Source organism: Schistocerca serialis, chromosome 2 (genome assembly GCF_023864345.2).
Source record: "Schistocerca serialis cubense isolate TAMUIC-IGC-003099 chromosome 2, iqSchSeri2.2, whole genome shotgun sequence".
NCBI classification, from domain to species: domain Eukaryota; kingdom Metazoa; phylum Arthropoda; class Insecta; order Orthoptera; family Acrididae; genus Schistocerca; species Schistocerca serialis.
Window position 1 is genome coordinate 616,668,075 of NC_064639.1, and position 27,379 is coordinate 616,695,453.

General features: G+C 43.2%; 1 protein-coding gene across 1 annotated transcript in view; it reads left to right on the forward strand.

Moving 5' to 3' along the window:
- Positions 1-2,373: 2,373 nt before the first annotated feature.
- LOC126457668 (single Ig IL-1-related receptor-like) overlaps positions 2,374-27,379 on the forward strand; it is a 372,082-nt gene continuing 347,076 nt past the window's right edge. Inside the window, exon 1 of the mRNA XM_050094165.1 lies at positions 2,374-2,787. Coding sequence (XP_049950122.1) covers positions 2,582-2,787 — 206 coding nt within the window. The 5' untranslated portion in view covers positions 2,374-2,581. The remainder of the gene's footprint in view (positions 2,788-27,379) is intronic.

A 27,379-nucleotide genomic window follows, 5' to 3' on the forward strand; every position in this document is an offset into this window, starting at 1 on the left:
TCCAGTCAAGAAAAAATTTGGAGAGAGAACTACAAGAAAATAGTATTTCGAAACAAGATGATGACAAACTTTTTTGCTTGTCATTATACAATGAACTCAAGAAGGTACCAGAAAACAGGTGTTTAGCATCGAAAATTGAATTGCTTCAGGTGATACAAAAAAGGCACGTTTACCACCCTCTCTTCTCAACAATTCTCAGCAGATTATACCTACCACAGCATACTGACATAATCAACAATACTCAAATGGACAGGGATATTTTACTGCACCTGAAACAGCCTGTACAGTCATAGTACCAGCATCACCGTCTCCTGCATCCCAGTTTAGCTCTAGCTCGCATTTTTCTACTTTTGTTAACAATGTATATGCTGATATTGATGAACAGCAGTAAATAAATATCTTACCTCAAAGTTACTACGAGTTTTTCTTCCGGTGACACGCTTCGTCTAATGTGCGTCTCAAAACTTGAAATATCTTCCCTGACTAATTGAAGTAGCTCGTCAAAAGAATTTATAGACATTCTCAAATAGTCAAAGAATATTTCTCTGTACATGCTTATTGTAGGATACAACGTTACGAATTGGCGATGTACGAGCCGATCACTTAGTATAGGATGCACCCAATACTGTCTTTTGCTTACTCTCGCTCTTTTTTATTTATTTATTTTTTTCTCTTAGCGACCAAACAAAGTATTTCTTTTTTTTTGAGACTGACAATTCCCGCTGCACACTGCGAACGCCAACCGCTTACTAAACAATTCTCAGAAGATTATACCTACCACAGCGTTATTTTGCGGTTCAAACCGCGCGGTTTAAACTGCGCGATTACCGCATGTCAGAGCGCAGCCTTAATGTGCGGTGTGGCAGGATGTAGAGCAATACATGCATTGAGACAGGCGCTCGTCGCCTTGAATAATTACTATGAGCTACGTTGTTCTTACGTAGTGTACGATGTGTGTGTCCATAACACAATAGTCCGCAGCTCGTGGTCGTGCGGTAGCGTTCTCGCTTCCCGCGCCCGGGTTCCCGGGTTCGATTCCCGGCGGGGTCAGGGATTTTCTCGCCTCGTGATGACTGGGTGTGTGGGATGTCCTTAGGTTAGTTAGGTTTAAGTAGTTCTAAGTTCTAGGGGACTGATGACCATAGATGTTAAGTCCCATAGTGTTCAGAGCCATTTGAACTATAACGCAATAAACATGCATTTCCGATCAGTGGGTCCCTATCTCAGTATAATAGGATGTGGACCCACTACCACTTGTTTCCGTACAAGTCACCAACAGAGTTAAAGAATAAGAAAAGTTACATGAAAAACTTCCTAAGCCCAACTGGGGGTCGAACACCGAAATTTTGAACTTGCCCATTCTGCATTTGAACCACACTTACTCACTTTAGATTAATTAAAATAACGGACAGTCCCCCCTCGAGTCAAATTCCGTATTCGACCCATATGTAATATGATGTACTAAAACAGCTCATCATGAGAACAAGAAACTGTGTGTCAGTGCAGTGCGTGCTATATGGAAACAACTAGAACGATTTATTGCCCTGCTGTAAACTTCACGAGTAGAAGCTTATTGTCTACTGAACTCAGCTTCAGATTATTTCACTGCACACCAGCCTTTCACTAATCAGGTTGGAGTAAATGAGTAGTCATAGTATAGTAATGTAACTTCTTTTCCGTTGTCTTCAGGTGTGCGTGAATTCCAATTTTCACTGTCTTTCTCCCCTCTCCCAAAACATAATACCCCAAGGTTTACCATGCCACCAACGTCTAAGATTTTAACAATAATAAAAATAAAATATTTAAAACGTTTTATTTTTAGTATGGTCAGAATATTTTGTTTACGTCACTGGTTAGTATAGTAGTTTGCTTTCTGGGTGGGGGGTCATGACCATGTAACATGTCCGGCTTGGAATGGCGCCTTCCCATGAAGCATGAAATAACTAACTACCAGTTAAAAAAGCTGATAAGTAGGGACAAAATCTTAACCTAAAATAGTTTCATAAAAAATGAGGAACATCTCCATTTAAAAAAAAAAAGTCGTTAGCATATTCTGTATTATTTTGCTAACTGCTGTTAACGTTGTGTTAACAGAGTAGCGATGTGTCAGTGGCGGTATGGACCAGCACGAGCTCGCCGACGCAGATGGGGCAACAGGCGGCACTTCCGTCGCCTCAGAAGCGCACACACATACGCGCGCGCTCACGTATCCAGCGGTCTTTGTGGTGGCAGATGCAACAGGAACAGGGCAGAACGGAGCTGCTGTCATGCTTCTCAGAAGTTTTCGCAGTTCGCGACGGATGCGCGCCGAACTTTACCGACGGTAGCCGAAGTCTGCGGGCCGGCCGCCCGCCGCGCCGCGCCGCTCAGTCGCGCTCTGACAGCGAAAGGGGGAGGGTCGTGCCGCTGCTGCTCCCGCTGACGCCCGCTTCGCGTGGTCCGCGCCACGCTGCGTGCGCTCGTGTTCCACAGTCTTACTGATCGAGCTCTTTTCCATTCTTGAGATAATTCTTCATGGACGCGCTGTTGGATATCAACTAATAGCAACTACACTGAACTCACATCTTCGACAGCGTGGGAAATGGCACTCGCAATTTTCGTGGCGGCGATATGCCTGCTTTTGTCGACAACAGCAGAGTCCAAAGTCGACTACTGCCGTATGGACACTTTCAACCGGACTGGACCCTGGATGCAGTTCACTAAAGAGATCAGCGATCGCGAGTATGCCATCGAGACCAAGTTCAAGAGTCTTCACTGCTGCGCCAAAGGCTACAACAGTATAGAATGGTGAGTACACGCCAGGGCAAAAGTACGACAAAAGCGCCTCGTTCTTCACAGAACGTCATTATTTTTTTAATTCTCTCTCTAAGAGTATTAGAGTTTTGAATTTACTTTGCTGAGTTAAGACATAATCCATTGTCAGTAACCAATGGAAAACTCATTGCTGATGTTATACGCATCAGTAAGAACTATAAACTGATAATTTCAAACGAAAAGTCGTACCTGCTGTCATCCCGCCCAGTCAGTGCGTGTTCTCTGGATTACAGTAGAAACTGAAACTATTAGCTACACAATGTGATCGAAAAACTGCAAACTTACAACCTTCCCCTCTCAGATGCATTTAATACTCGAATAACGTTACAATAATTGTCACTAATTGTAACTATTCCAATTACACTACAAATGTATTATGTAACACCATTACTATTGTCAAAGCGAACTGCGAAATGCCTACAAAAGTTGCAATGCCAGCTGTACTACCAACGTTTAGCAAATAAATATGCTGCCGTCCTTTGCGCAACGAAGTATAGAATATTTGTGTTTCTCCATCACTTTACATTAATGTGAACTCCTGGCTCTAGGTAACAGCGAATGACGCAGTTGCACAGTCCGAATTTTGCATTTCATTTATACATCGTAGCTCATGCAAATGGCAACGAAGGCACGTAAATTGTAAAATTCCCTTTTCATTTCGAGCTGTGACCGAAGAGTCGGATTTATTTCCATTAATAAAAATTGTTCCAGGGGTGTACTTGGAGACTGTAATCGCCTGTACAAAATGAAAATTATTCCTCTCTCTAGGAATGATTGTCTCATTATGTTAATGCGAGATTGGAAGAAGGAGAATCCTTGCCTAAGCATTGTTGATGCTCAGTCCATACGAAGCATCTGGCATGAGGAGTGATCATGTCGCTAACATTTACTGTTTTGTTGCACACTAGTTTTCAAGTAAAAAGTGTAGCCACGATTAAGCGTAGGTAATTATCGTTGCGACCGAGGGTAAAACAATTCCTGAATATACTCTCGCCTCTGCACCTTAGACTTCGGGAGCTTGGTAATAGTGAGTCCTCCTTGTATTACCTAAAGCATTATGACGATCCACTGTGAAAGATTTTGCAGAGTTTGCCGTCTTTCCGTATAACTATTGCGAAGCAAAACCCATTCTCTCACCAGATAACAAAGAGATAATAATGTTCACATAATCTTATCGAAATACCGGCACGGATAGGAGCGCGCGTTGTGTCGCTGCTTTCGGAACGGCGTGCCGGTCCCGGATCTTATCCAGGCGGATTAGCGACGAGGGTCGACCAGCCTGGATGCTGTTTTTAGGCGGTTTGTCCGTTTCGACGAGGTGAATACGACGCTGTTATCCAGTTCCCCACTCAGTTACAAGATTAGCAAGCATTTAGAAAATGTTCGCGCATCTCCACATGTGAAAATACTGCATGAGCCTGTTGAAATACACACATTCCGTCCTAGGGAGAAAAAGGGTGAGCCAAAAAGGGTATCTGGCCACCCTCAAACTCTAACATGGAATGCAAACAATTTCCTAACACGCAAGCTGCAAAGGACCTGCACCGGATCAAGGCCATACTAGAATTTTGTCGTTTGTCCTCAGTAATGATCCACACAAAATCTCACACTACTTTACGGGCGATTTCGAAGATTCAAAGAACTCGAGTGTGGCCTATATAGGCTAGAGATTACTATGGTTCAATATATAAAATTATTGTAAAAGCAGGACTGCTTAAAAATCAACAAAATGATCCGTCACTATTTTTTCCACGTGTAGTTACGATGCAATGATGTGCAAATAAACACACTGAAATCAACGTATGCGCGATCATGTAAAAAATGCACATATACAATATGTAGATCTTTACTCTGCAAACGAACGTTTGACGCGTTAATGTCAGCTCCCTCCACTTTGTTTTGTCAGTCGCGGAATAGTGTTCAAGTAGGAAAGATGCCGACACCTCTCCATATAGGCTAGGTCTACGGCGCGTTGGAAAAACGAACACTTCACTCTTTCCGTTCGAGCTGTAATTTGACCCTATGTCAACAAAATATTTTCGCATTCGGGGGAGAACGTTGGAGATCGAAATTTCGTGAAAAGAACTCACCGCCGCAAAGAAAATTGCCTTTGTTTCAATGATCGCCACCCCAACTCACGTATCATACCCGTGACACTCTCTCCTCTATTTCGTGATAACACAAAACGAGCTGCTCTTCTTTGGACTTTTTCGAAGTCCTCTGTCAGTCTTATCTGTGATGTATCCCATACTGCACGCAGTACTCCAGCTGACGACAGCCTAGCGTAGTCTCTTTAGTAGATAGGTTTCATCTTCTAAGTGTTCTGCAAATAAAACGCAGTCTTTGGTTTGCCTTCCCCTAGGACTGAGTATTAACAAACAGCTATCGCTAACGGTCTTACATGTACAAGGAACTTCATTTTGAGAAGAGGGAAGAAACCGTATCAACGACATCTTAGATATAGTATCAGTAGAAAAAATGACAGTAATAACATAGAATAATGATAGTAAGAACCAATGCACATCTAACAATTTCAGTATTATTTCTTTGTAAAAAAATTAGTATGAAAATCCAACGCCATGCGATTCAAAGTCGCACAATTTTCGCTGCGTAGTAACGACCACTGAAAAATGATTGTAAAATGTTATTAGAATGTTTAAGGAGAGGAATAATTGTTTCACATTAAAAATTCTAGTGGAAAATTATATCTGCTACACGCCGTTACTACATCCATCTGGTGCCCGAACACGTTTACTTTGCAATGCGCCACAGGGCGAAAGTTTGGCTTTTGATGTTGACTAAGATTTTTTGATCATTGGCTAGGTACTATGTATCCACACAGTATGTGACAACTATGCGTCACTTCAGTTATTCTAAACATTGTTTATATAAAAGTTTGTTCCATCCTTTTAATGTTAGTTGTCTGCACCACAGACTTGATCTGAAGGTTCTATAACGTTATGAGGAGCAACAATATTAAAAAATATATAGCGACCAAGACAAGAGTGTATTATGAAATTGAGAATTCTCAAAGAAACAGAAGTAACTGGAAATTCACGGTATATTGAAAGACAGAAGGAACTGTGAGGCATTCTAGAGAGAGTTCAACTGTTCGTTAAGGAAAAAAAATTCTGAGTCATTTTGTGGCAAAGCGCTCTGAGATCCTGCTTACTTAAAACCGATTGTGCTATCGCGTAAGCAAAGGTGAATAACTGCATTGCATTGTTGCAGTGTTTGTTGCTCGATTGTGTGTGACCCCGACGGGCTCGCCGACTTGGAAAATCCTCGGATTCTCGGTCCACTGTTTGGTTTCCCATCATACTATTGTGAGTGCGACGGAGTGCACTGTATATCTGAGAATTCGTCACGTAATTGTTCCCACAATAGCAGAAGTGGAATTATTTAGTTTTATAAAAATTGAAGATACTGACCAATATTAGAGCATCGTGTTTTGTAGATTCCGCACAGAAATCTCGATTGTTTGGATTAAAGAGAATCCGATACGGCACGGATAATCGAAAATATATATTTTTTTAATTTTATTTTACCCGATAGCCCTTTTACCGTATCTGGAATACATGCAACATATCGCATTTGAAAATCACGTGCATTACTTACGCGTTGCTCCCTTGGCAACTAAAAATGTATTTAGAAAATTACACTTAAAACACACTGTAGTTTGTATCCCTTACGTTCGGTTCAAATCCGTGCAAAAGTCGAACTAATTCTTCGTTTCTGTTTGTCATTCACTTTATTCCGGCGACGGTTCATACTTTCTGGAAAATCAAAACCTCAGTATCGTCAAACTAATTTGCGTATTATAATAACGGATGTACACATTCCATTGCCTCGGTGTGCGTAATAAGTGGTTCATCAATCGCTTTGTCTGCTCTGTATACTGCGTACGCATCACTTTCTGTTCAAATCCGTTCATAGATATTTCTGATTGTAACAGGGTATTTTCGGCTTCGCTTTTCCTTTTTTTCAAAAGTTGTCGAACTTCTCACGAATAATCTGGAAACCAGATAATCTTCTCTAGTATAACTGAGAGATAGATTGTCGTACAGTGGCACAGCATAGCGTGGAATGGTGTCGGATGGCGGTAACGAAGGAATTTCTTGGGCTAACATTAACTTACGTACTGAACTCTTGACAGAAGTGTGAATCCTTACTGAACTCGGAGCAAACACTAATAAGTGATGTGGCAACTCAAAAAATTTGCTACCATGAGAACTAGTAAGGAAAAATTTTGGAAAATTAGCATTTCAATCGAAAAATCTCAGAAATCTCCGGGGAGACCTTTCGACAAATCAGCCGCCACCATGTATTGTTATCAACGATGATATTAGCATTAACTGCAAAAGACTGTAAATTAGGTAATAAAAAAGAATTGCTGCAGAAATTCCTTCCAGCAGTGCTTGCTCTGGTTTTTGGATTTCGCGGTTTTTGTAGTATGTTTTGAGCTTTTCGCTGTGAAGGAGATTCCCTTGTGGACGAGGAAGTGCCGTGGCTGATGGGACGCAGGTGTCTTCTGGAGAGCGACTGCGGTACATTCAGGCCCCGTCCGCAGGTCTCGTTAGCATTCCCCAGGCGGTGGCACCACAGAACAGGTGTCGCCGAGCCGCCCCACCCTTTGTCACTCGCAGCACGCGCCCATTTGTACTTAAACCGACACCTCCATGGTGTTTCTTATTAAAGCCAGAAGCACTACCTTTGCACCGTCCATTCATCTTTCTTCCTTTTTTTTCATTTAGAAACGGTTGGTGAAAGACTGACAGTAGAAACAGTGATATTGTTTGTTATACTGTGCCGGCCGGTGTGGCCGAGCGGTTCTAGGCGCTTCAGTCTGGAACCGCGCGACCGCTACGGTCACAGGTTCGAATCCTGCCTCGGGCATGGATGTGTGTGATGTCCTTAGGTTAGTTAGGTTTAAGTAGTTCTAAGTTCTAGGGGACTGACGACCTGAGATGTTAAGTCCCATAGTGCTCAGAGCCATTTATTATACTGTAGCATTTGTTGCTGAAAGTCACAATGTACCTTTATTTCTTACAAGACGCATTTCGCCAAATAATTCACATTTTAAGTGCGGTTTTAGTGTATTACGACATTTTTCAGTGGTGTTTTTCGAGGTATGAGCCGCTACATAAATTAAATCCGGTGCCCCAAAATGTGCTGTTGCCGTCTCATATAAATCTGGTGCTCCAAAAATGTGCTGTTGCTGTCTCAAGCAGAAATTCATCCATATTATACACCACACGCAGAATTGTCAATCCATAGTATGCCCGGTTCCCGTCAGATCAACGAAGTTCAGGACCATCGGGCGTGGTTGGCCTATCGGGGAGCACTTATCCTCGTATTGCCAATTGAGGAGCTACTTGACAAGAGTAGTGGCGGTTCCAGTTTTCACGAAACGTGGAAACGGCCGGGAGAGCTGTGTGCTGATCCATGCCCCCCCCCCCCCCCTCATCCGCATCGGAAAACGCGAATCCGCTGAGGATGACACGGCAGTCGGTCGAGAACCTGCGGCCTTTTGGGGCTGATCGGGCGGAGTTTAGTACACTTTAAAAACGGAAACGTTTTTGTCATCGTATGTTTGTGTTTTTAACGTGAACAGTGGACTGTCAATTCTGTGTTGCTGTATAATGTGGGCGAGTTTATACATAAAAGACCAACAGGGAATTCTAAAGGCATCAGAACAGTGCAGCAGCTGACAAATCGCAAACGTCACGCATATATGTTGTATGTAAAGCGCCAAGGAACATTGCATCGTTCTGTACAACACAGCCACTGCATATCGTATTTATCCGCCGATGCCGGGCAGTGACTTTTCAATAAATAGGTCCTCCCCTGGACGGAAATTAAATGTGTGTACAAGAACAGGATGTGACGCAGGAAGACGACTTATGGAAGTCTGGATGAGTCGTGCATGCATAGCCAAAGCAATTAAGGCGCGCTCTCGCGCAAAGCGGAACATCCTAGTTTGAGACCCAGTCGGTCACAGATTTTTATTGTCGTTATTCCCCGACATTCCCCCACATTCGCATTTGCAAGTACGAATACATTTCATGTAAGTAAGTATATTCTTGGTGAGTGCGCTAGAGTTAGCTGAAAAGTTGATATCGTAGGAGATAATAAAGTGAAAGTCAGCCAAGTAAACAAGCGTTCGCGTTACAGTCCAGAATCAGTGTAGATTATTTTCATAGTGATGATAGTAGCATTCAGTTTTTACACAAGACGTTGAACGTGACACTTCCGTGCAAGCTTTAAGCTACCCTGAGTCTTAAGAATCTGAAGTGTTCGACATCACAGACGTTTTCACCTCCTTGGGGCAATGAGATTTTGCTTTTACAGCAACACCATGTCAGAAACTGCATGCATTATGTTTTGTTGCAGTTACGTGTTAATGTGTTCTCGGAAACCCATTGCTGATGTCACCGGCTATCCTATTGGCTAGGTCGTTTGCATTACCTTCCACGACTTATACAATAACACAGAAAAATGTATATTACAGTAATTAATACCGACAACAAACCCTTCAGTTGTGTGGCCAGGCTACCCATAACTGTTGTATAAATGATTTTAGTAATTCTTGAACCAACAACGCAATTAATCAAATCCATTTTATTTACACTATATGTTTTGCTTTATACGATTAAAACATTATTAATTTATGGAAATTACACGTAAAATCACAAATTGTACGCTGTAGCGAGTTACTGTTCAGTGCAATAATTTCATAGAATGCACTTCGTGGCTAAATGAGGTCGTCTTCTGGAAAATATAAGGGCCGGTGAAAAAGTTTTAGTTTGCGGGCGTTGCTGCACTGTATTTGCAACGTAGCGCGACCACGATGTGTGTATATAAGCACCGACATGTAGGCAAGGCATTAGTGTGGAATTCCATTCTTTGCGACGTGTGTGGTAAATGCAGAAACGTAAACTATTGCAACTTTGTTACCAAATGCGTCCAAACAGGACCGACGTGCTTTTATCATTTTCTTGGCTACCGACGGAAAGGTACGCCAAGTTCCGTGCAGGGTGCTGCTGCTTCACGATAATGCACGTCCCCATGTAGCAAATGTCGTAACCCAAAAGTTAAGCCCGATCACGTGGGAGACACTCGATTTCTCCCCCTGCGAATATCACTCCTTCGGCGATTTTGCCTGATTATCCTGTACGGCCTTCGAACGGAAAAATTTTGATTATCCATTGCACATCACACCAAATGTGTGGAATATCTTTGTACTGATTAGGGATCACTGTTAAGTATTATTAATGCTCTCTGTGAAACCGCCATAGTGGAAAGTGTCCAAACCAATTCTGTTACCTGAGTACCCAAAGATGAGGTATTAAACCTCCACAGATATGTTGAAACAGCCAGAAAGGAAGAGTGTCAACATGTTTAATATGTTCTGCTACAGAAGGATTTTCAAAATTAGGGGGGACTGGTAAGATAAGGAATGAGTAGGTTCTTAGCAGAATAGGGGAAAAAAGGAACATATACATGGTCAAGAGGAAAATTTGCATCACGTTAAGACGTCAGGGAATAATTTCCATAGTATTAGAGGAAGCTGTAGAGTGTAAAAACTGGGAGGAAGGCAGAGACTGGAATCCATGCAGCAAGTAATTGAGGACGTAGGGTGCAGTTGCTACTCCGACATGAAGTGGTTGACACAAGAGGGGAATTAGTGGCGGACCGCTTTGAGACAATCACAAGACATGATCCAGTAGCTACAGTGAACAGTTAGTTGTATTTATGCTATTACCTTCCACAGTCATGGTATACCAAACCTAAAAGTTTATTCTTTCAGTAAAAGGAGAGTTAGGAAGTTCTGCATCATTTCCTTTTATATTGAAAAATAAGTTACTGTAAACATGAACGAAAAATGATCACCGCAGATAAAACAGTGCCGAAGCGTATTTGAATATTAAAAAACCAAAGACAAAATAGTTACTCGCAAGAAGGCGGATCTTCACTGGCTATAAAAAGAACTGAGACGTCGCTTATATACATTTTCGTGTAAATCACACACGCAGTGGAAAGTTCTGGAAAGATAAAACTTTTCCTTCATATATTATACCACGATCACCGGGTTTTATTTCGTAGGATTGCGAATATAGTCGATGTCGGATAATTTCAAATATCCATCTTGATGGTAGACCAAAGAAATGAATGTAAAGCAAGATCAGCACGTTGAAACTTTGCTTCATCTCCTGCTGACATTTGTCAACTTCGCCGTCTCATTTGGTCTCTGTTGAGGACTGTGGTTGTATTATTGATCACATTTACTGTGATCACCTGGCACCGTGACTGAGTGGACCACATCACAAATGTGACTGCATGTTAGCCAGTGACTTCACTGTTGCGTCCAGAAATAAGACTGGCACAGTTCATCAAGTTTTTCTGTCTTCTGTGTAAATAAAGGCTGTAACAAAGAGAAAGAGCCCGATTACAAGATTAGTGGTGAACATCTTGAGCGCCTCACATTGTGTAAGTATTTAGGGATAATATTAAGAAGTTACATGAAATCACGTAACATCAGTATTAAAACGGCGAATGGAGGAGTCTTGGTGGAAGGATTCTGGGGAAATGCAATTCAGAGATGCGCCGCTATGTTCGTAACAGGTTGTACAGCGTACCGGCACTATGAAGGTGTAACAGAAATGCTCGGAGAACTAATTTAGAGCACCTGTAATCGATGAACTAACTGTGCGACCATTATGCTGCCACTACAGAGGTCATGAGAGCAAGATAAGAGAAATTAGGACACAACAAAGACATATAGACAGTTGTTTTTCCTGCACTCAAAAAAAAAAAGGTTCAAATGTGTGTGAATTTCTAAGGGACCAAACTGCTTAGGTCATCGGTCCCTAGACTTACACACTACTTAAACTAACTTATACACAAAACAACACAAACACTCCGGCGGGAGTGGCCGCGCAGTCCGTGACAGGACGCCTCAAACCGCGTGGCTACTCCGCGCGGCTCCTTCACTCACTGTAAGCGAATAGGACAGAAAACCGATAATACTGGTCCGATGTACCCTCCACCAAGCACTGTGTAGTGGATGGAGGTAGTATATACAGGGTGTCCGAGGAGAAATGGTCAATATTCTGGGGTATGAGAGGAACAATGTGCATTGTTACGATGTCAAGTCACACTAATGTGACCAACTGTCAAAAGTCTAATAATCAACTTTTGCAGTGCAGACCTCTGCGAGACGTGCTGGAAGAGTGTCAGTTATGTTCTGGAAGGGACCGACAGAGATGTGGAGACATGTCGACTTTAGTGCCGTGGTCAGCTGCGCTCTGTTTCACAGTCGAGGATCCATGACGCGAACAGCTCGATCGAGGTGATCCCACAGATTCTCGGTTGAGTTTTAATCGTGGGAGTTTGGTGGCCAGTGGAGTCCGGCAAACTCATCTCGGCGCTCAAAGAACCAGTCATGTACATTTCGGCCTGTGTGACACTTGAATTGTCCTGCTGGTAGATGCCGTCGTCCGGGGGAAAAACAAACTGCATGTGAAGGTGGATATGGTCCTCGTTCCTTCCACAGTTACAAGATCACCCAGGGAATACCACGAAAATATTCCCCAGACCATAACGCCGCATCCCCCGTCCTGGATCAGTGCGATGATTGTTGCAAAAGGCAACGGCCATCATTCCGATGGCACATAAAACGTGATTCATCTGAAAAGGCCACCTGTCGCCATTCAGTGGATGTCCAGTTGTGATACTGACGTGCAGATTCCAGCCTTCGTCTCTGATGAACAGCAGTCAGAGTGGTTGCATAAATCAGGCGCCTGCTGCGGAGTCCCATACGCAGCGACTTTCAATGGAAAGGTCATTGAGGGGACGCTCTTGGTAACCCCTTGGTTCATTTGAGCGGTGTTCGCCCCGGTAGCTGAGTGGTCAGCGTGACAGACTGTCAATCCTAAGGGCTTGGGTTCGATTCCCGGCTGGGTCGGAGATTTTCTCCGCTCAGGGACTGGGTGTTGTGTTGTCCTAATCATCATCATTTCATCCCCATCGACGCGCAGGTCGCCGAAGTGGCGTCAAATCGAAAGACCTGCACCAGGCGAACGGTCTACCCGACGGGAGGCCCTAGCCACACGACATTTCCATTTCCATTTGAGCGGTCAGCTGCTCAACAGCTGCAGGTCTTTTCGCCTGTAAACATCGTTGACCCTATGATGCATCACAGTTGCATCGGCGCCGGTTTTGGATAGCGCCATCTTGTCATGGGCGGTACATTTTAACCACGGTGGCACTGGAGCAGTTTACCGACCTAGCCGTTTCGGAAAGCGAATGATCATGCCACCTGGAGCTCGTGGTCTAGTGGTTAGCGTTGCTACCTCTGGATCTCGGGGCCCGGCCATGTTGGGCGTTTTTCTGCCCGGGAACTGGGTGTTTCTGTTGTCCTCATAATTTCATCATAGTCATCATTGGTGACAGTGGCAAGATTGGACTGTAAAAATTGGATTGTGTAAGAATTGGGACTTTGTAAGGGCGTTGATGACCCACAAACCAAACATCATCAATAATGACGATGCCCTTTTGAACATCAGATAAATCTCTCCCTTTCCGCATTACGATAACGACTGAACTGTTTCCGATCTCCCCCAACACAAATTGTATACCCTCCACTGCTGGTGCTGCCACTGTGAGTGGTTATTGCACGTTGTCGTTGAACATAGGCGGTGGTCACATTAATTTCACTGAACCGGGTGTTTATGGTACTGATGGCTTTACACTCAACTGGTTTCAATCATAATTAACGAACAGATCGTAAAAAGTTGTGCTGCGTTATTCGAACAGTACGAAAAGCAGAAAATTTTAGCGACTGTGGAGAAATCACAAAGGGTGTCCAACAGGGTTCAGTTTCGGGTCCCGTCTTATTTCTGTGGCAGAAAATCATTTCGAGCAAAGAGGTCGAAAGCAACGGAGTTTTTTGCTTCGGATGAGGGTTTCTGCCACATCCCTGAATACTGACCATTCATGCTAGGACTCTCTGTACATAGATGTAGATCTGAAATTTTCGTATTAATAAATGTTTTTATGGTGTCCATACATTTCTACCACTTTACAGTATATTAAAACGTAAAAATCTGCGCACACGCAGTAAACCTTTGGTTCCTCGCCCCCCTCCGCCTTTCCCCTCAGTCAGAAACATTAGCGCTCGGTAATGATATCCTGCGGCGTGCAACGCTCACCTGGTCGTTTTCCGCCCGCTGTACTGCGTAACCCGACAACAACGCGGCGAGACACGCAAGAACACGGCGCTCGAGTGGTGAGACCGCAATTAGCGTTGGTAATTGCTTCCTCGGAAGGACTTTTTAAATGCCACTGTTCTCGCAGCTCTTGAAGCTCCAGCACCTGCAGAGGATGGTCCAACAGCGCGTCCTCAGCATTCCTCGGACTCTGCCAACCTCTTGTCTTATACGGTGAGAATTAAGGACTGCATCGCCCCCAATTTCTGTCCTGTCGACCTCCCAGGGCCCTCCTTCTGTCTGTACTTACACGAGTTCCTCTCAACGAAGTGGTATTTGCAAATCTGGCTCCAAATTAGGCTTTTGTCGACAAAAGCAGCGCTTCGTTAACAGAGAATCGTGTGCTCGGCTTTAGAACTTAACACGAATCAGTTTCATCGATGAGGACTCCTTTCCTTAGTAACCTGAAATCCCAGAATCACAACTAACCTGAAAACAACACTTCAAATTTCTATACCAGGGTTTCTGGGCGATCCTTCATAGAGATCCCAATGTCTATTGGAGTTCCAGAAAATTTTATAACACGTGTAACTGCTCCTCTTTCGCCACGAAACAACATATGAAATTCCTACATATCGCTATAATCGCTATACATTATTAGCCATGCGTGGCATTTGTTCCACTCACAATATGAATAATGCAGACACTTTATTTCGTAATGCTGGGTCGCTGTCAGCATAAACCAGGAGTTCCCAAACTTTTCCTCTGGCGAAACACCTTGAGAATGCTTGTACTTCTACATCTACATACATACTCCGCAATCCACCATACGGTGCGTGGCGGAGGGTACCTCGTACCAAAACTAGCATCTTCTCTCCCTGTTCCACTCCCAAACAGAACGAGAGAAAAATGACTGCCTATATGCCTCTATACGAGCCCTAATCTCTTTTATCTTATCTTTGTGGTCTTCCCGCGAAATATAAGTTGGCGGCAGTAAAATTGTAGTGCAGTCAGCCTCAAATGCTGGTTCTCTAAATTTCCTAAGTAGCGATTCACGAAAAGAACGCCTCTTTTCCTCCAAAGACTCCCACCCGAGTTCCTGAAGCATTTCCGTAACACTCGCGTGATGATCAAACCTACCAGTAACAAATCTAGCAGCCCGCCTCTGAATTGCTTCTATGTCCTGCCTCAATCCGACCTGACAGGGATCCCAAACGCTCGAGCAGTACTCAAGAATAGGTCGTATTAGTGTTTTATAAGCGGTCTCCTTAACAGATGAACCACATCTTTCCAAAATTCTACCGATGAACCGAAGACGACTATCCGCCTTCCCCATAACTGCCATTACATGCCTGTCCCCCTTCATATCGCTCTGCAACGTTACGCCCAAATATTTAATCGGCGTGACTGTGCCAAGCGCTACACTACTAATGGAGTATTCAAACATTATGGGATTCTTTTCCCTATTCATCTGCATTAATTTACATTTATCTATATTTAGAGTTAGCTGCCATTCTTTACACCAATCACAAATCCTGTCCAAATCATCTTGTATCCTCCTACAGTCACTTAACGACAACACCTTCCCATACACCACAGCATCATCAGCAAACAGCCGCACATTGCTATCCACCCTATCCAAAAGATCATTTATGTAGATAGAAAAGAACAGCGGACCTACCAAGCTTCTCTGGGGCACTCCAGATGATACCCTCACATCCGATGAACACTCACCATCGAGGACAACGTACTGGGTTCTATTACTTAAGAAGTCTTCGAGCCACTCACATATTTGGGAACCAATCCCATATGCTCGTACCTTAGTTAGGAGTCTGCAGTGGGGCACCGAGTCAAACGGTTTCCCAAAGTCAAGGAATGTGACATCTGTCTGATACCCTTCATCCATGGTTCGCAAGATATCATGTGAAAAAAGGGCGAGTTGCGTTTCGCAGGAGCGATGCTTTCTAAGGCCGTGCTGATGCATGGACAGCAACTTCTCTGTCTCAAGGAAATTCATTATATTCGAACTGAGAATATGTTCGAGAATCCTGCAACAAACCAATGTTAAGGATATTGGTCTGTAATTTTGAGGATCCGTCCTTCTACCCTTTTATATACAGGCGTCACCTGCGCTTTTTCCCAGCCGCTCGGGACTTTACGTTGGGCAAGAGATTCGCGATAAATGCAAGCTAAGTAAGGAGCCATTGCAGTAGAGTACTCCCTGAAAAACCGAACTGGAATCCCATCAGGACCTCGCGATTTATTTATTTTCAACCCATTCAGGTGCTTCACAACCCCAGGAATGTCTATCACTATGTCCTCCATATGGGAATCTGTATGAGACTCAAACGGCGGTATGTTTGTACGATCCTCCTGCGTGAAAGATTTCTCAAATGCTAAATTTAAAATTTCAGCTTTCGTTTTGCTGTCTTCCGTTGCCAGGCCGGACTGATCAGTGAATGACTGGATGGAAGCCTTCGACCCGCTTACCGATTTTACGTAAGATCAGAATTTCCTTGGGTTTTCAGCAAGATCTTTTGCATAAGGTATGACGGTGGTAGTGGTTGTATGCTCCGCGCATCGCTCTTTTTACAGCAGCACGAATCTCTACTAACTTTTTGTCTGTCCTCATTCTATCGATCTTTCTTGTACCGCGAGTGCAACTGCCTTTGCTTCCTGAGCATTCTCCGAACACAGGAACATAGCATAATTTTAAAAAATGAGAAAAATTGTTTTAGTCAGCGATTACTTCAATTTCAAATCATAACTAATAACAGATATGTGTAAAAAAATTAGTATCGCCAAAATGTCGAAACGACTAAGTTTGTAAACTGTTCGCGTGTTGCCGTGGTTAAAGCATTCCGTGCAATGCAAAATGGCGTTAGCCAAAACTGGCGCCGATGTAGCTGTGATGCACCACGGGGTGAACGAGGACTGCGGAGATGTGTACGGGCGAATAGACGTGCAACTGTTCAGCAACTGACCCTCCAGGTGAATCAAGGAGCTAGCAAGAGACCACTAACAGTGTTTCCTCAACGATCATTCAGCGAATGTTGCTGCGTATGGGCCTCCGCAGTAGGTATCTGGTTCATGCACCCAAAGTGACGAAGGCTGTAATCTGGATATTTCACTGAGTGGCAACAGGTGGCCTTTCCAGATGAATTACGCTTTATGCTCCATCGGGCAGCCCGTCATCGGCGTCTGAAAGCAAGCACCCTGCAATAGTCATGGCAGGATCCAGGAAGGAGGAGATTTCCTGGTGTGTCGTCATTTTGGAAGGCACAGCGGATTAATCATTTTGGAAGGCACAGCGGATTAACCCAAGTATGTGCATCTATCCTTGGGGACCTTGTCCACTTCTACATGCAGTCTTCTTTTTCTCGGCTCAATGGCGTCCACCAGCAGCACAATACAACGTGTCTCACAGCTCGCTTGTTTTAATGGCACCAGGATGAGTTTGCCACACTCCTCTGGCCACCAGACTCTTCGGATTTAATCCCAATCTACGATCTGTCGGACCAGCTCAATTGTGCAGTTGGTGTCATGGATCCTCAACCGAGAAAACTAATGCAGTTGGCCACGGTACTGGAGTCGGCTCGGCTCGACATCCCTGTCGGTAGCTTCCAGAACCTCACTGACTCTCTTCCTGCACATCTAGAAGCGGTCCAGGCTTTTGAGAGAAGGTCATGTGCATTAATGGAACGTATAGTAACACTACTCACGCTTGTTCAGTCTCTACCCTTGTCTAAAGGGATCTCGAAATTACCAATTTGCCATTTATATTATTAGCCCTTGAAACAGATCGCAAAATAATAAAAAACTTAAAGCGTATGGATGTCGAAAAGGTGTCTCGACCTATCGTTCCACGAGAGCATAAAAAATATCAGCAGATTTTCACTGATGTCATTGAGTTCACTTTATCTTCTCATTTTTATATTACTTTGTTCTAAGCCACTGGTTATGGGCATTCTTTAAACGGCATTGTGACGATTTTCTTCTAACAAGGCTACCTCCCCATCGCACCTCCCTCAGATTTAGTTATAAGTTGGCACAGTGGATAGGCCTTGAAAAACTGACACAGATCAATCGAGAAAACTGGAAGAAGTTGTGTGGAACTATGAAAAAATAAGCAAAATATACAAACTGAGTACTCCATGCGCAAGATGGGCAACATCAAGGATAGTCTGAGCTCAGGAGCGTCGTGGTCCCGTGGTTAGCGGGAGTAGCTGTGGAGCAAAAGGTCCTTGGTTCAAGTCTTCCCTCGAGTGAAAAGTTTAATTTTTTATTTCCTGAAAATTATTATCTGTCCGTCCGTCCGATGCGAGTTAACTGCGCCGTAGTATAGGGACGCTACACCTAAAGAAACATCGAAACATCCACAAGAAAACCTAAATCGGGCAAGGTAGAAGAATCTTCTTACCCATTCGCCAAGTGTACAAGTTAGGTGGGTCGACAACATATTCCTGTCATGTGATGCCCATACCGTCACCAGTGTCGTATAGAATATATCAGACGTGTTTTCCTGTGGAGGAATCGGCTGACCTATGACCTTGCGATCAAATGTTTTCGGTTCCCACTGGAGAGAGGCACGTCCTTTCGTCTACTAATCGCACGGTTTTGCGGTGCGGTCGCAAAACACAGACACTAAACGTATTACAGTGAACAGAGACGTCAATGAACGAACGGACAGATCATAACTTTGCGAAAATAAAGAAAGTAAATTTTTCACTCGAGACAAGACTTGAACCAAGGACCTCTCGTTTCGCAGCTGCTCACGCTAACCACGGGACCACGTCGCTCCCGAGCTCACACTCTCCTTGATGTTGCCTATCCTGCACATGGACTACTCAGTTTGTATATTTTGCTTATTTTTTTCATAGTTCCACACAACTTCTTCCTGTTTTCTCTATTGATCTGTGTTCAGTTTTTCAAGGCCTATCCACTGTGCCAACTTATAACTAAATCTGAGGGCCGTGCGATGGGGAGGATCCCTTGTAAGACATAACATGCAGCCAAAAGCGATTTGTGATACTACAGGTAATCAACTATTTTCAATACTGCTTGCAGTGTGTAATTGGTTCAAGCTGCTGACTGACAATAAATTTCCGCAGGTTGCCCTCGTTGAAAAATCTGACATATACGCTCTTATTAAGAACCGATGCCATAGAAAATAGTAGTTTGAATCATCCGTAACACTTTAGCACACATGACCTTCGCTGTAAAATCCATTAGTGGAAGCAGAAATGCAGAGGTCAAAGTAAAACTTATGCTCGTGAGAGTGGTTAAAATGCAATAATTGTGTAGAAGTCCCTGGAAATACTCAAAAAGGTGACTGTAATAGAATAATTTGATCTGAATAATACAAGGAAAATTTTTGTTGGGTAAACTTTTCGAACCAGACGGGTTCAAATGGCTCTGAGCACTTGGGGACTTAACATCTGAGGTCATCAGTCCCCTAGAACTTAGAACTACTTAAACCTAACTAACCTAAGGACATCACACTCATCCGTGCCCGAGGCAGGATTTGAACCTGCGACCGTAGCGGTCACGCGGTTCCAGACTGAAGCGCCTAGAACCGCTCGGTCACAGCGGAACCAGACAGGGCCTGTACCCCAGGAGCAGTTGTTGAGAACATTCGCTGTTCGCAGAGGTTGGCGTTTGTACCTTTACCGATCTCGGTATTTACTGAGCTAATTTTATTAAATTGACTGAAAGATAGTAACCCGTCTACCAAGGGTATCATGTTGTCCTTGGACAATTCATTAATTTCTAATACGTCTGCGTTGTAAGGCAGTGGGAACAGGCATTCCTCCGCATCGTCGAGCAACATTATACGCTCTCCCTTCTTCAGGATGTAAAAACGTTTGTGTGACTGCTTTTCGCTTCCCGTGTGTTCTTCCTAATGATATACAGTCTTTCTGCTCTTACGTAACTTCCATGTACTTTCAGAGTGCCAAAATTAACAGGTTTGTAGAACGAGCACTGCGCTACGTGTATCGCCTCTTCTGCCTCCGCTGGTGCTGTCGCGCCGCATTGCACCGCGACTGTAAAAGCAACGTGTTCGTCGCACCGCGCTGGAACTCGTGTCACGCCACTGAACCACACAATACTGCTCTCGTCTCGGGGAAACAGTAGCACCCACCGACTTCCAACAAACAGCAAAAATAAATTCAAACGTTTCCGAAATTTTTTCTCGCTTTGACGCTCCACAAAAAGTGTACAGGAAAAGGGGTGCTGGTTTGCTAAAAATTCAGCGTCATACGTGACGTTTTACTTTACTACTTCACTGTTACTGAGTGTATTGGCCATCAAGTTTGCACACGTTATCGACATGTACTACTGAAGCCAGCTATAAATTAAGTTGTTGTACATCTCACGGTTTAGGAAACATGGCGTGATAAATATCGAGTTGCCCGAAAAACCAACTTCTCGTAACAGCTTAAATATTTCTCTAGTTGAGTTGCACAAAATTTTCATTGAATTAAAACGAAAGTGTCAGAAGGTAGTTCTCGTATCACTCTGTCATTTACAGCTGTCAAATTATATTTAAAAAACACAACTTTAATTTTTTACGTTCTGATGCGCACCTCCCGCGCTTGGGAAAACCTTTCACGCAGCGTCCTGCTGCCTGCTTGCGACAACGAAAGACGCAAGCGTATTCCGCAGCACGCTGCGATAAAATTCCACACCTAGGGAAACGCAGTTTTCACGTACGTTTACATTGGTCATAAAATTTGTAAATCATCTGTAAAATGCTCCATGGAGCTTCTGGCTTTATCCACTATATCGTTTATGTATGTTGTAAACAGTAACGACCATGTCACACTTCCATGGGGTACTCCGGAAATTACCTCTATATCTATAAGTTTTCTTCCGTTAAGAGCGATCTGTTGAGTTCTGTCTGCAGAACTCTTCGGTGCTGTCATCAAGTTAAAAACAGATTTTCTGCCCCAGCCTTGACCATTCTGAGCGTGTGTCCTGTTTACACTTACACAATACTATCGCGGACGCAGGCGCGACGGGGTAAACCTCATACTTCCTTGACTACGATTATGTGCTCCTTTCTAAGGCAGTTTCAAATGGTTCAAATGGCTCTGAGCATTATGGGACTTAACATCTGTGGTCATCAGTCCCCTAGAACTTAGAACTACCTAAACCTAACTAACCTAAGGACATCACACACATCCATGCCTGAGGCAGGATTCGAACCTGCGACCGTAGCGGTCACGCGCTTCCAGACTGAAGCGCCTAGAACCGCACGGCCACATCGGCCGACCAAGGCAGTTTCAGTTTTCACACTTTTGTCAAGTGCGTCATCGTGGCAATCTGTCTTATTTGTCGCCTTCACTGTGTAGGTCTTCACAAGAAAAACTACGGACAGTCCCTCAGTTTGTGCACGACGTCAAATAGAGAGTGCATTCTTTTGAACGTACGATGTTGCACATACGTAAATTGTCATTATTCATATTACATACGACTGTAAATATGAGAGAGCCTGTAGCGGATAAGCAACCGTGTTTTCTATGTTCTCGATACTAGGCTGAGAGCGAAAGCCATGCTAAGTTGCGAGGCAGGTCACAACTTCCCCGAAGAAAAATAATAGTTGATTATTGGTCTAATCGAACACTGACACCAGAACGAAAAATATTATATTAGTGGCAAGTTCTTGAAGGGCAGGAAAGATCAATTACTGATTTACAGCAGCGTACATTCTTAATTTACTCACTAAAATTAACTGAAACCGGGAAACAATACTAATTTTTACAACGGAGAAGCGAGGCACGTTTCTCGGAAAGAAACTGTGTTTACGAAGCCGTGTTGTTGTTTTGGGTAAAGTGCCGCCGTTCTGTAAAGTGAAGCTCGTTTGTCATTTAACTGCTGGGATGTCCCTGATGAGAGGATATACCCGCCAGCTGGGAATTTTTCTTATCTTGGAGTGGTAAGCACTTTAGTACGAGTTAACATAACGATGTTAGCCCTGCTGTTACAAGACGAAGGGTACAGTGCTCCATCCATGACATGGCCTGTTTCTACTACACTCGCAAAATGCATCGTAAGTGACAAACGAAGAAATTGGTCGAAGGATGTACAAGGTTATGACTTCAAGGAAAAATCTGTACTTTTAACCCTTTCCTGCCCAATATATGTAAAACTGTGCCAAGGGATATGGGGAGGATATTACCGATGTAACTAAGAACACAGTAGTGGATTGGAATAAATATATTTTATTTATATACAAAAAACAAGTAAGACTTCTGAGTCTCATCTGGATAAATTCATTGTATCTGACCGGGTAATTTACTTACTGCATTCATAACATCAGTTTAAATTAACGAAAACAATGCGAAACCAGATTATAAGTATCACAACACTCATAATAATGTCCATTCATGTCAGCAGGACCCGTAAACTATTGTGACGAAATGAACAACACAGCGGTACGACTGTCTGTCGTATTTTTCTGTCGTCTGTGGGCAGAGATACTGAACTGTCACAGCCAAAGACATTCCTGTCCCGACAGAACGTCAGTGCATAAACCTCTCTGCTGTTTTATGACCAGGAAGTGGACGGCACTTTTAAGTCCCGTCGGTTAGGAAAGGGTTAGTTATGATATTTACCTAAGAGTTGGTAAGACTTGGATTATAATATTTACTTATTAGTCACTATTTAACTCTTATATAAGCCTTTCAATTCAAACCGAACAGATCAATAATTTGGACGGATTGCTGAGAAATTGCAGTGGTCTAGAGGTTCTAGGCGCTACAGTCTGGAACCGCGCGACCGCTACGGTCGCAGGTTCGAATCCTGCCTCGGGCATGGATGTGTGTGATGTCCTTAGGTTAGTTAGGTTTAAGTAGTTCTAAGTTCTAGGGGACTGATAACCTCAGAAGTTAAGTCCCATAGTGCTCACAGCCATTTGAACCTTTTTTTTTCTTTTGAGAAATTGCAACCAGTCACAGTCAAAGTTTATGGTTAAAATTAGTAGCCCATCCTCGTATACTACGTCTCATTGTGGTAGTGATGTTTCGGGGCTAATTTTCGGAGTGGTGTGTGGTTCAAATCAAATCGCTCTGAGCACTATGGGACTTAACATCTGAGGTCATCAGTCCCCTAGAACTTAGAACTACTTAAACCTAACTAACCTAAGGACATCACACACATCCGTGCCCGAGGCAGGATATACATATTATGTATACAAAGAAAGACACCTTATCATATGATTAGACGATTGCAGAACAATCACTGGAAGCAGTTACTTCCGTAGAATATCTAGGAGCGATGCAATGTTGAACGACCACATAAAACAAATGGCAGGAAAGGCAGATACCAAAATGATTCACTGGAAGTATTCTCAAAAAATGTAATACATCAAGAGAGACGGTAGCTTAAAAAACTCCCTCGACCAATACTTGAATACTGCTCGTCATTATGATGGAATCTGTACCAGACAGGATTGACGGAGAAAGTAGAGAAGCTCCGAAGAAGGGCGGCGCATTTCGCCACGGCTTTATACAGTAAGCGCGAAAGCATCAGGGAGATGCTCCTGTGGTGGGCGCTGCAAGAGGCGTTATGCTTGACGATGGCGTTTGCTGTTATCAAGTTTCAAGAGCCTACGCTCCTAGGAGAGTCAGCAAATATATTGCTTCCTCCTACGTATATCTCCCGAAGATAAAGCTCCGAGCGCCCACTGAGGCTTGCCGTCTATCGTTCTTACGGTGAACTGTCCGCGACTGGAACTAAATGATCTCATTGTCAAACACTAGATGAGTATAGTCTTGAGTATTGTGCGCTAGTTTTTCACGCATCTCAGTGTTTATGACTTATTATCTCATAATCTACGTACCGTACAATGACATAATTTTGGAGGTCCATCAGTGGTGTATGTGAACATTTTCTGCAATGTGTGTTGCGAATAGAGTTAGTTGCAAAGAAGTAATGAATTACAACGTTATGCTTGATGCTGAAGCTCTACTGCGTGAAGAGGTAAAATGTAAGCAATTGACTTTTTTCTCTCGTCAATTTGCGGGGGGCGTGTCAGCGAGTAAGTGTGTGAAATTCTGTGTTAAGTTTGTTGGAAATCGCTAAGTGATCTCATTCTTAAATACTGGATGAATATAGTCTAGGTAATTCGCGCGCCGTGACGTACGTTGCCGCACGACATATACGCAGATTATAACTGTGATACTTCTCTTCTGACGTTAAACAAGTGACACAATATTAAATCTCTTAACGAGTAGATTACGAGAGCATTTGAAAATTTTTAAACTCTGGCATTGATGGTCCAAAATATTGAAACACAGATTAGTGTTGTCCCTGGAAGCCATTATATATGCAGCCTGCAACTGGCATCGGGTAACATGAACCATGAACCGGATTTGCCGTTAGGTAATATAGACAGAATTTTCGCATGTTGAGAAATTACACAGGGTGATCCGTGTTTTACTTGGTAAAAAATTTCAACACATATAGTTGTCTTCAGAAGTGTTCATTACAGAACGTTGTTTGTGAGTTGGAACCTCATGCCATGTTGTCATTCTGCTGAATAAAATACAGCACATTATACAAAGTTTTGTTAGAAGTGAAACATTACAGTTAAGAAACACTTTGTGCACATGACAATGTCGGCATAAGTAGCGCTAACAGATGACTGTTAATTCTTAAAATCGCAATATACAGTAAAATGCACATTTGCACAGCTGTTTACGTTTGCGTGACAGCGTAGACGAGGTATACGATGCAACGGTCCAAGGTGGATCCTCAGTGTATGGAACATATCATCCAAACGTAAACAGTTGTGCAGGTGTACATTTTGTTGTATACTGTGATTTTTAAGAGTTAAGTCATTTGTTAGCGCTTCTTATACGGACAGGGTGTTTCTTAAATGTAATGTTTCATTTCTAACTAACCTGTGTATAATGTGCTACATTTTATCGACCAGAATGAAAACATGACATGAGATTCTGACTTAACAATGAACACGTTTTGTAACAAATGTTTTCGAAGACCAGAAGCTGTCGAAACCGGTTGTCAGGAGTGACGATTCTTTTACCTGATAGATACTGTCATCTCCAAACACAGCCCACGATTTTTTTTTTATTTTACGTAACAGCGCGCACGTGCTTTGTGTGTGTGCGCGCGCGCGATGCAGACTTAAGTTACAGCAGAGAGCCCGCCCGGCAGGTAGGAACACTCGGTGCGTGAGTTCGCGGCCTGCGGACAGTAAAATTAGACACGCGAGCCTGGCCGGCCGCTTCTCGGAACGGCCGCAGTCGTCGCCACGTTTCGCAACGTAGCGCGTTTCCGCCGCCCGCTTGCTTGCTTGCTTCCCCCTTACTGTTGCCATTACAGCGCTAGTATACCCCGTGTCACGGCTTTATTTCTGTCCGCCTAACTGTTACACGAAGCTGTCCGCTCCCTTATCAACATTCTTCGCTGATGCGAGGAAGGCGGACGGCGAACATAGTTACATTCCATTGCAATTGTGCCTTACTTTTCACTTGCCTACCTTCGTCATACGGCATACATCAAATCGAAACTCCAATTTTGCCCATTCCGCACCCAGCGTATCAGGCGTGATGGTAAGCACAGCTGCAGATGTTGTCAACAAATCAATATAATGACCGTCTGAGGAGGAGTTTCGACGTATTGTCAGTACTAGAAATATCGACGAGCAGCGTTACTAATACCCACTGAGTGTGTGAGGACGAGTATTACCGGTCTGGCTGTTGATAACATTTTTCCAGTTTGGCTTCTATATAATACAGTCGATGTATGCTAAGCTCATGCTATTTAGACTTTTAAACTTTTTAAATTGAATAATGAAATGTGGTTTAAATTATTTGATGCCCATAAATTCAGTCATCAAAAGTATACGTGTACAAATATTTTAAAAAAAGCTTGCTAATAGTGTTTATGCATATTAACACATTACATTTGAAACACTCAAATGGCCTGCCTGTGGCCAAAATGGTGCCGAGTGGGTGATTTGCTTGGAGAAGCTGATAAAAACGTAAACAATCGAAAATTCAATGAAGACTACAGTTACTCCAAGGGAGAAAAATATGCTGGTTTTCTCCTTCGATCAAACGAATAATGAGGACTTCAACCACTGCCAAGGAGCAGTTTTTGCAGAACATCGAGCTAGAACTTGCTTAGATTGTGATAACAGTGTCTAAACCAGAAGACTGTGTGCTGATTTTGCGTGCAAAATAGCCCTGCAGTTAGTGCATAGCATAAATGACTACTTCTTTCTCAGGAACAATTTGAGCGGTAAACTTTGTCATTGTATGATATAAAAGAGGACATTTTGTATTTATTTGGTAAGTAACATTCCATTGGAGAGCTAGTAATAGAAATTAACTAGAGAATAACCTATAAATTAAGACTTTCTTTTAATAAAATTTACGACGGCTTAGTAGCAACATTTACCGCCATTTAGTGGTCAGGGCATAACAGGAGACTTTCTTCGTGCTCGTGATACTGTAGAGTGTGCATTCGTTATATTGAGTTCTAGATTTCGTGTGTGTCAACGGAATTTTGAGTGTGTAGCGCTTGCGAAGCACGGAGCGCCCTGCAGTGGCCACTGCGAATGCGTCTGTGAAGTTGTAAGTTCTGACTGATACGGAACTCAGGAGCCGTAGACGTTTTCGTAGGTGATGAAGCTTTCTCGTTATTAAAGAATTTAGTGGACCCTACCCTAAAGCTAGAGCTACTGCTAATGACAAAAAATAAAGTTTTTAACTAGAGATTTTTGTGCTCGTCAAACTACAGTGTGTTCCTTTGGTGCAACAGGTTCCAGTTTTCGTGTTTTTTAAACGGTCTTTTCAGTGTAAAGAGTGTAGATTGAATTGTGACGGCTACATGAGTACTGCGTAATTCCTTAAGAACTGAAAACATTTCCTCACATCATCCCGCCGAGAAAGACGGCCTAGTACCACTGAGTACTGACCAGCTTCTGTCACATGGTCCATGTAGATGCAGAAACACGAGTGAAGCTTGTCTTTCGAGAGAAAAATTTAACGAGTATTTTGTCAGCGAAAGATTATGTTCAGTTGCAGTATGAAGCTATAAAACGAGGCCAATAGTTAACCGAAGAACTTAGTCGTTAATCTCAAACGTTTATTGCTAAAATGCGTATCACATAAATAAATAAATTAATAAATAATAATTACATTTGCTGTAATGTAATTCCGCTGCAACCCTCTTTCATATTTTGTCCTTCAGTTTACTCCTCGGATAGTCTGGATGAGTGGTATCGTACAGCGCCGGATTGCCCTGAACTAACTGAATGAGGTGTTCCATACCTAAAAGATTTTAGATAGGAGAGAAAGTGAACTATTTTCGCAGACGCATAT